This window comes from Lolium rigidum, chromosome 1, assembly GCF_022539505.1.
Source record: "Lolium rigidum isolate FL_2022 chromosome 1, APGP_CSIRO_Lrig_0.1, whole genome shotgun sequence".
In the NCBI taxonomy this organism is placed as follows: Eukaryota; Viridiplantae; Streptophyta; class Magnoliopsida; order Poales; family Poaceae; genus Lolium; species Lolium rigidum.
This window is the reverse complement of record NC_061508.1, coordinates 330,541,168-330,551,183: the sequence shown is the minus strand read 5'-3', so window position 1 is coordinate 330,551,183 and position 10,016 is coordinate 330,541,168. Positions and strand designations below refer to the sequence as shown.

Genomic DNA, 10,016 nt, shown 5'->3' with positions numbered 1-10,016 from the left:
CATCACATCAGTGGACTTCGCACAACACGCTGACCCTAGTCCAGAACTCGCGATTCCGTGGGGCCGCGGTATGCGAGGCAAAACCCGCACCCCCAAACTGCTCACCTGCCGGCGTCACGCCAGACAAGCGAACTCCCCGAGAACACCCGTCAAATCCAAGCAAACGCCAGCCGCGTCCGCTGCCGGCGACCACATCGCTGACGCTGCCCTTCTTGTTCTTGGCATCTTCTCTTCTACCTCGCCTCAGCGCTTGAGTCAGAGTCGAAGCTACCATGGCGACGGACCGGGCTGTCCTTCTCCTCTTCGCCGTCCTCCTCCTCGCCGGCGCTGCGACGTCCGCCCGTGGGTTTTACCTCCCCGGCGTCGCCCCCGCCGACTTCCGCAGGGTACGTCTCCGTATTAGTAGCAGTTTCATGAGAGATTCTTGATCCGGCGGAGGTACGTGTGGTTTAACGGCGGCGAGTTTTCCCTGATTGCAGAAGGACGCGCTGGCCGTGAAGGTGAGCCAGCTGAGCTCCACCAAGACGCAGCTGCCCTACTCCTACTACTCGCTCCCCTTCTGCCGGCCCGGCGCCATCGTCGACAGCGCCGAGAACCTCGGCGAGCTCCTCCGTGGCGACCGTATCGAGAACACCCCTTACGTCGTCAGTACCAAATCACGCTTTGCTCTGGTTATGTTATGCTCTGAATATTCATCACGCTTTGCTCTGCTTCTCTGATGCTCTGAATATTCATCACGCTTTGCTCTGGTTCTGTGATACTTTGAAAACATTCCGATTCTGAATATGATGGGGTTGTATGGTGTACCGTTTGTAGTTCGAGATGAGGGAGCCTAGGCTGTGCCAGATCGTCTGCAAGACCGCCTTCACCCAGGAAGGGGCAAAAGACGTCAAGGAGAAGATCGACGACGACTACCGCATCAACATGTTAGATACTAAAATTACATGCATATATATGAATAAATCAAGGTCGACAGACTGTTCAGGAAATTAATCACAGTTTTTCACTGATTGCATACATGTGAACTGCTCGCAGGATCCTCGACAACCTCCCGCTGGTCGTGCCGATCACGAGGATGGACAAGGATGCGCCCACCGTCTACCAGCACGGCGTGCACGTCGGCATCAAGGGCCAGTACTCCGGGGTGAGTTCAGATGCTGTGTATATTTGCTTGTGCATATGTGAATTTCATTTGGGTACATATCCTTGTGGCAGAGCAAGGAGGAGAAGCATTTCATCCACAACCATCTCACCTTCCTGGTGAAGTACCACAGGGATGCCGAGACGGATTTTGCTAGGATCGTCGCCTTTGAGGTCAAGCCGTTCAGGTTAACTGAAAGTGCATGTTGGAGTTGGACGCCATCTTCTGTTTGCTTGATGTTCTTCCGATTTCGGATCAGCTTAGTGTCGTCTCTGTTGGATGATGCAGTGTCAAGCACGAATATGATGGCGACTGGAAGGGGAATGCGACGCGCCTCAAGACCTGTGATCCGCATTCTCGGCAGCTCGTTTTAGACTCCGATTCTCCTCAGGAAGTAGAGGCCAACAAGGACATCGTCTTCTCCTACGATGTGAATTTCGAGGTACCTGTTCTGCACCTCACATGTTGTTCAGTTTCTGCTCTGCGAGGCTAGCTCAAGCTTATCTTCGGATGGTGTCCATGGTGAATCCTCCAGGAAAGCGATATCAAGTGGTCGTCGCGCTGGGACAGCTACCTCCTGATGACGGACGACCAGATCCACTGGTTCTCCATCGTCAACTCGCTGATGATCGTGCTCTTCCTGTCCGGGATGGTGGCCATGATCATGCTGCGGACGCTGTACCGGGACATCACCAAGTACAACCAGCTGGACGTGGAGGAGGATGCGCAGGAGGAGACCGGGTGGAAGCTCGTCCATGGCGACGTCTTCAGGCCCCCTGCAAACGCCGAGCTGCTCTGCGTGTACGTCGGCACGGGCGTCCAGTTCTTTGGGATGCTGCTTGTCACCCTGCTCTTCGCCATCCTCGGCCTCCTCTCGCCGTCGAACCGGGGCGGGCTCATGACGGCCATGCTCCTGTCGTGGGTCTTCATGGGGTTGCTCGCGGGGTACTCCTCGGCGCGCCTCTACAAGGTGTTCAAGGGGTCGGAGTGGAAGAAGGTCACCTTGAAGACGGCCACGATGTTCCCCGGGATCGTGTTCGCCATCTTCTTCGTCCTGAACGCGCTCATATGGAGCGAGAGGTCCTCCGGCGCCGTGCCATTCACCACCATGACCGCCCTGGTGCTGCTCTGGTTCGGCATCTCCGTCCCGCTGGTCTTCGTCGGGAGCTACCACGGGGTCAGGAAGCACCCGGCCACGGAGGACCCGGTGCGGACGAACAAGATCCCGCGGCCGATCCCAGCGCAGCCGTGGTACATGCATCCAGCAGTGTTGGTGCCGATCGGCGGCGTGCTCCCCTTCGGGGCGGTCTTCATCGAGCTCTTCTTCATCCTCACCTCCATCTGGCTCCACCAGTTCTACTACATCTTCGGCTTCCTGTTCCTGGTCTTCGTGATCCTGGTGCTCACCTGCGCCGAGATCACCGTGGTGCTCTGCTACTTCCAGCTCTGCGGCGAGGACTACCGGTGGTGGTGGAGGTCCTACCTGACGGCGGGGTCCTCGGCGGTGTACCTCTTCCTCTACGCCGGCTTCTACTTCTTCACCAAGCTGGACATCACCAGGGCCGTCTCCGGGGCGCTCTACTTCGGGTACATGCTCATCGCCTCCTACGCCTTCTTCGTGCTCACCGGCACCGTCGGCTTCTGCGCCTGCTTCTGGTTCACCAGGCTCATCTACTCCTCTGTCAAGATCGACTAGCTAGAGAACTTAGCTAGCATGTCAATGGGTGAACTTTGAGTGAGCACCATCAAATATTAACAGGATAGTAGCAGCCCCTGTATCCTGCAGTAAATTACATACAGCTCTCTGAATTCATACGGTACCGAAGTTCGGAGACGCGCTACTCACTAAAATCTCTGCATATTTCATACTTTCACTGATAAAAAGAGTACAGAAACAGAACAGAGCAACACTGAGACTTATACACAAAACCAGAAGGGGATGTGGTTTTATTATTATATGGCGATTTCTACTAGTACAACGCAAACTAAGCTTATCGCCATCCGCCCCCAGTGATGTCGACAACTTCTCAAGGGCGGTGAGCCAGGCTCGCCCGCCCAAGTGATGACGATGGCTTCTCAAGGACGGTGAGCCAGGCGCTCGTTGTCCCTGGCCTTGCGCCTGTCGTCCTTGCTGAGCATGAAGTAGCCAAGGGTGCCGATGACGAGGAGGCCGCCCATGGCCATCGTCGTAGGGCTCATGCGGCGCAGCGGGCTGGACGGGTGCGTCGCCGACGATGAGCCACGCTTCAGCGGGTCGTTGTCGGCCATGGAGGCCCACGCCTTCATCTCCGGCCACATGACTGAGGGTGCTTCTAGGGATGCCTAGCTGCCTACCTCAACGACGAAGCTTTTCTCGTGTCTGCTAGTTTGCAGCTGCTGAATTGCTGATGTGCCATCCGAGAAGGAGAGAGGGACCTTTAAGTTAGCACGTTAAGCGGCTACAGGTATGCATGGATAGACACGTGGGAACGGCTGGGACGTGGCCTTAGGCCGTGTCACAAGTCACAACCAGGTGCTGCCACCTAACGTCAGGATAACCTCCAGCAACTTCGCTCTGTCCCAGGATTGACTAGAGCTACCAACCAAATGAACTAGCATGAGCACAGATCACATATGCTATGTAAATTTTAGTTTTCCTACATATGGAATTGGAAGAACTATCTTTTTATCTGGGAAATCGATGTACCCAATAGAAATATACCCTGTTGAAATAATTGTTCTCTTTAAATATCTCTGATAACCCCAACAATATATCTGTTTTATTAACAAAGAAATATTTGCAATGGAGGGTTAAGACAATAGTAACTCTTTCTACAATATCACATTTACAGCACAGTAAGAAAAAAGTGCGTTTTCAATTGTTTTCTTGTAGGTACACCATAAGCCTCCGAAAGAATGTTAAAAAATTACATGAATTCGAAGCTTTTGATCAGGTACCTTCACAGAGATAATAGAAGATGGGGACCTCTGCCATATGGGGAGCTTATACTCTACAAAGGCATCAGTCTCTTGTACTTGAAGAACCAAACGAAGAAGCAAAAGAGGAATGCGCCGATCACTCCAGTAATGATCAGGACCCACTGGAACGCGTCCTGAATGCTGAAAACATCGGTCTCGAAGTTCATCCCGAATACCCCAGCGACCACGCCGAAAATAGCAACGATGAATGTTGCGGTTGTTAGCAGCAGCTCAAATTGGATGAGCTGATTCCGAACATTGTCCTGGGAACAGAAAGTTCAAGACACGCTAATTAGTACAGAACAACAGGAAGCACTGTGTGAAATGCATATATCCTACTGTGTGCCGATAACTTGAATGAAAAGAGGTATGTTGATGTACCAGCTGAATGTTGATAAAATCTTCAGTGTCATCAATATACTCCTTCAGCTGCAAGAAGGAAAAACCCAGTCAGATATGCGACTCCCAATCATAGAAACATAACAAAATATACTAGAAATTGAAGAAAGGTAAATCATTACCGAGGTCAGCTTGTTAAGAGTGCTGTCGATGACTACAAAATATGCTTCCAGCAACATTTCCAGCTCTTCAATATGTTCTGTCACAGTGTTATCAGAGCTCTTCACACTATCATGTCTACTTCTACACAAGCTGAAAGTCTTCTCTAACTTCCGTGACTCCGTGGGCGACGAGACTGGAGACACAGGAGCTGAAACTGAAGTCCCAGCACCTCCTGAATTGAAGGCTGCCAACAATGGCTGATCACTAAAAACAGATGATTCCATCCTCATCTTTTTCTCAGTGAGATACATCTCAGCCATATCTCCATCATCATCCATTAGTTGTTCTATTTCATCCCTTACCTATCGCAAGATATGATGGCAATTATATAGCAGGTCAGTACTTAGACTGATGATCTGGAAGGAAAAAAAAAAGCTCCCTGTTACTAGAATGCAATTTACCTTCTGAACTCTTCTTGTCAGGGCAACTAGTCTACTTTTTAGCCGCCGAACACGTTCCAAATTTAGAGTACTGATTTTTGAAGTCAACTCATCCAGCAAAGGATATGCTTCGATTTCCAATTCTGCCGCCTGATACAAAGCAGAAAATGAAGATTCAGACATGCTCTGGTTTGAACTGATATCAAGGGCAAGGAGATCGTCATGTTTGCCACAACATGTATTATTTGAAATAAACTAGATAAGGCAGGACTAAGAGGTAGACTGACAACTGCAGATATGCAAAATGTGTTTTGCTAACTAATAAACAGTAAAGATCAATAGCCTATAAGTTGACGTGAGTTGTATGTGAAGTATCTCAAAGAGCATGAACTGTATGCCTTGTAACTTGTGTCACTATTTGCAACGAAATGCTAGAGACCTAGTACAGAAAGTTGGTACACAATCATGTTCAGGTGATTGGTCATGTATGAAGCCTTTACAAAATAATGTTGTCAATAGTTAAAGGCTTATATATCCTGGTTAGTAGCGTTGTTGCTTTTTGGATGAACTACGTACATGATAATATCTGCTAGTTATTGTCTAATTTTTTTCAAATCAAAAGCATATGCGCAGCAGGATACAGGTAGTCTCTGGTTAGGATAGTTGTGTACTGGTGCTATGCTGTGGAATCACTGGCTGTGAAGAATATTCACCAGCTCTAGTAAAAAATAATTGTTATGTTCCCAACAGATAGTTCTCAATTGATCTACAAAATAGAAAAAATGCTAGATTGGAAGGGCTATTAAGAAAATGGCAATGTCGCTGCCTCATTTTAATCTGACGGTTGTGTTGGAGCTATGGGGCTGTCCTATGTGATTATCAGGGAAGTTTTATCACAGCAAGTTGTAAGTATCTCCCCAACATTGTGTCGGCTGCAATGGCTGAAGCAGCAGCTATGAAGGAGGGGCTATCTCTAGCTTATAGACTTGGCTGCAATGTTGTTCATGCTGAGTCTGATTCTACTGAAGTCATTTATGATTGTAAGGGAACTGAAACGTGGTGGAATGAGTCGGCGGCAATCTTTGCAGACTGTGTTGATCTGGCTACTAGTATTGGTAATGTTAGTTTTAGTCATATTTCGAGGGAAGCAAACAAGGTTGCACATGAGCTGGCTAGGAAGTGCTTTATAGATAAACACGACTGTAATTGGGACGATGAGCCCCCCTAGCTTTATGTTGAGTAGTCTCATAAACGATGTAAACTTCTGTTGATGGTTGTTAATAAAGCTCACAGCAGAGTCCTGCTGTTTCCCTCCAAAAGAAAAGAAAATGCCAACGCCAAGCAAAGCCTAAATCTGCTCCAGTTTCCTTGCAGCTAGATGATGAAGGGCTTGTAGGCTTACAGAGCATCACAACCCAACAATGAAGTACTTATTTCTAACATGAGAACAGCATTGTCTGATCTAACAAAAGAAAAGTCAAGTAGTAATATTGCTATTAGGTTTTCATGTAATTCTGCATAACCTGGTTTCACAATACAGACAGTCAATTTTTTTTTCCATCACAGAAGGTGACTCCAGTCCAATATGATAGCCGAGTAACAACTCCAAGCGAAGTTTGTAAATAAAACTAAAACCAAACGAGACAAATCTGGCTCAAGTAAAATGGCACGTTTGAGAAGGTTCAGGTATAAGAATACATGATCCATTTGCTGTAAAAATATGATGTGGTTAGAATCAAACAAGCTATTGGAGATTGATAATTTATCATGAAAATTTTAACAAAGAAGCCACAGTTGTTCTGGTACCGAGGAACAAACTATTGGAGAAGGCATCAATTCTTTCTGATGCGCTGAGAGTCAATCAAGCAATTGGATATTGATAATCTAATGTCAATATTTAAACGGAGGAAGAATAATTGTTCTGGTTATAAAGAGGGGGAGGTATCAAAGAGAACACCCTATGGAAGGAAAGAATATGCACATAGAAAGGTAGTGACTTCGTAAACAAGAAACTGTCACCTCTAAACACAGAGAGAGCGACCCTTTTTCAGTTCAAAGATTTACTTGAGCTAGCTTTTTCCTCTTAAAGCTAAATTTTATCAGTTCAATGGTAAATAATATTAGCCTTTCATCCCCTTCCTACAGCATCAATGCACCACAGAGTGTTCAAAGTTCAAAATCAAAAGAAATGTAACTACCTGAATCTCTAGTTACAGGTGCAACAGGGTGGTGCTAACTATTTCACTATAATGTTTAGTAGATGTCCCAAAGGAGCCAGGGGCCAAACCTGCAATAATCTGTGATAGTTTTGATCCAACTGATAGTAGTACCGAGGAACAAGCCTGTTTGTTTCTTGGGGATCAGAGGCAATGGCCCAATTTCACATTAGCAAGCAGACGATGCCATCACTTAATTTGCATCAAACATCAGATGAACTTGGTCAACTCCAATCCCACTATCCAACTAAACCACAGTATTGCAGAAATTGTACACGATAGTATGGGATCATCGCGCCAAGACTAATAAGTAATCACAGCAGAGGCATGTTTATATAGTACTAGTAATTTCCGAGGGTGGGAAGCGAAATCGTGGAGCGCGTGGGAACCCACCTGGGCGTCGAGGAATGAGCAGGCGGCCTCGAGGGCGAGCTCGAGCGCGCGGAACTCGAAGGGGAGCTCGTCGCCGTCGGCGCGCTGGAGGAGGCGTCGCTGCAGCTCCATGGCGTACTGGAGGACGTAGTTGTCGACGGAGTTGAGGAGGAGCACCTCGTCGGCGGTGATGACGCAGCGGATCTGCTCGAGGTTGACGACGATGGCGCGCTCCCGGCCGAGGACCGTGGAGGGGTACACGAAGAGCGGGTCGAGGAGGCGGAGGTCGCGGGCCGGCAGCTCGCAGCGGCGCATCATGGTGGCCTTGTCGAGGTCGATCGTCTGCACGGAGGCCGTAGCGGCCTCGACGCGGATCCAGCTGCGCGTGCCGCCGCCGCGCTTCTTGAGGTTGGGCACGTCCAGGACGCTCTGGAACCGGCGGCTCCCCGCGCCGGGCACGCCGGACGGGGGCACCGAGGGGAGCGCGGGCGAGGAGGCCGAGGCGACCTGCGACGGGTACGCCCGCGGGAGGAGCGGCTGCTTGGCGGCGTCCGCGGCGGCGGCCATGGCGACGCTCGGCGCGGCGCGCCGCCGAGTGATTGGTCGCGGCCGGTGGTGGGCAAGTCGGGTCTGTGGGGTCGTCTTGCGGATGGGCCCCTGGGGAATCTAGAAATTGTGGGAAACGGTTTGTTTACATGATGGTGTGATCGTTGCTGTGCAGTTGAGATGTGTGGAGTTTAATGCACTCGCGTGCTGCGTGCATCTTCTCCGTCACGGTATCTTTGATTCACGTGAGTGTGACTGAGGAGTAAAATTTCTTACAACTGGTAATAATAAATGTAGTCCTAAGCCCGTGGCATTTGACTAGCCAAGTCAACGTATTTACAATGATCTAAAAAATACTACAATCCTCCTTTCTTCCTTAATGAATGAAGACACGCGATGCTCGCGCGTGTTCTTGAAAAAAAAAATACTACAATGAGATAAATCATATATACCACATTGATACTTACCCATGTAAATTTACAAGAAAAAAAATGGCCGTACATGGCCTACACAAAAAAGAGAAAATGGATTAAAACTTGTACCTCGCACTTTACAGTGTACCAGCATTGTACCTTGTTCAGTTTGTCACTTTTGTCCAAGTAACATACTTCTTATTTAAGTTTCAGACTAGGACAATGCCCGCGCGTTGCTGCGGATGAGCGAAATATGTTCACTTCAAAAATAGAAAAACAAATTCTTTATCAATATGCTAGAATGAACTAAATTGCATCACTTCTGTCTAAATTATAAAGTTTGTAAGATGACCGCATATAAAGAAGAACAAGGAAATGCATACAAACCTATAGATATAAGGCAAGTTTGACGGGTATTGAGAGGGACTCCTTCCAGGATGGTCGCAGGCGCAGGCACTTGATCACGATCCGTCCGTGTGTGGACAGACAGTATTAAGAGTCGAACAGCTTGCAGTTCATCCGTCATCCGTCTTCTTCCTTTTAATTGTGCATGATGCAAGGCACGTTTTAGTTAACAGCCAACAATCCCTCCCTTCTCAATGTGAGAGACATGCAACCTTAATCCTTCTTTCCTTTTAATTCCACAACCGGCAGCGTGCAGGTCAACCTTTTGTATGTCAAGGATCTAGACGTGGCTCTTTCCCATTGTATTGCTGCTTGTTTGTACGGAACTGTGGAACGTATATGAACAGGTAGGATACATTACAAAGGAGCGAGGTGGGACTATTTTAGTCAATCAACTGCACCGTATCTCCCGTGGCCCTGGGCGGTCATGAGTTCAATCCATAGAAAGGCTATTTACCTGTCTCGCGGCCCATAAGAGAAGGCACAATCCCAGACCGATCAAGATAAACTGATACTATCCGCACGGCCGCAGGTGGCAAGCTGGACATCGTCATTAATCAGAACTAACTAATCGCCCCTGTTCAGCTACCTTCTGTTCCGCTGGTCGTTCCCATCCCCTCCAATGGAGCACCCTCAAGTCCCTTGCTACATCCCCCTGCTGGTGCTCGACGGCGGCTCTCGCCGCCAGGAGTGGCCGCGCGTGGGGCGAGCTCCCCCCCCCCCCCCCCTCATACTGGCAGGTGAGTTCCGTCAGATCCAACCTTTCCCGAGTGCTGGAGGCGCAACAATACGGAGATGGGAGGCAGGCCAATCGCGCGAGCTCAGTCGTTGACATTTTATCGTTGGTTGGTGTGGGTGTGGGATGTGGTGGAGTAGGACGAGCAAACTAAGGAAGAAGAAATACAGATGTCTGAACAACCGCCGCTCGTCCCAGACCCGCCTCTCTTCCGGCTCGCGTCGAACGTCTCGACCACGTTCGCCCTGAGGCTCGGCCTCGTCAGCGGGCACCGCGCCTCCTCATGTG

General features: G+C 49.1%; 3 protein-coding genes across 3 annotated transcripts; 1 reads left to right on the top strand and 2 right to left on the bottom strand.

Annotated features, from left to right (window-relative positions):
• The first annotated feature begins 272 nt into the window (after nucleotides 1–272).
• On the top strand, nucleotides 273–2,837 carry LOC124684376 (transmembrane 9 superfamily member 10-like). Its single transcript, XM_047218699.1, has 7 exons — nucleotides 273–386; nucleotides 480–644; nucleotides 817–926; nucleotides 1,036–1,144; nucleotides 1,216–1,328; nucleotides 1,430–1,583; nucleotides 1,677–2,837. Exons 1-7 carry the CDS (start codon nucleotides 273–275, stop codon nucleotides 2,835–2,837), a joined length of 1,926 nt encoding a protein of 641 aa, XP_047074655.1.
• A 380-nt stretch (nucleotides 2,838–3,217) lies between these two features.
• Nucleotides 3,218–3,439, bottom strand: LOC124663264. Its single transcript, XM_047200989.1, has one exon. The coding sequence runs from the start codon at nucleotides 3,437–3,439 to the stop codon at nucleotides 3,218–3,220; it is 222 nt and encodes a 73-aa protein (XP_047056945.1).
• A 407-nt stretch (nucleotides 3,440–3,846) lies between these two features.
• Nucleotides 3,847–9,540, bottom strand: LOC124663255 (magnesium transporter MRS2-B-like). Its single transcript, XM_047200979.1, has 7 exons — nucleotides 9,450–9,540; nucleotides 8,676–8,680; nucleotides 7,650–8,294; nucleotides 5,062–5,190; nucleotides 4,621–4,962; nucleotides 4,481–4,528; nucleotides 3,847–4,362 (listed from the first exon to the last, which is right to left on the bottom strand). The coding sequence occupies exons 1-7, from the start codon at nucleotides 9,538–9,540 to the stop codon at nucleotides 4,132–4,134; spliced, it is 1,491 nt and encodes a 496-aa protein (XP_047056935.1). The 3' UTR covers nucleotides 3,847–4,131.
• Between the last annotated feature and the right edge of the window lie 476 nt (nucleotides 9,541–10,016).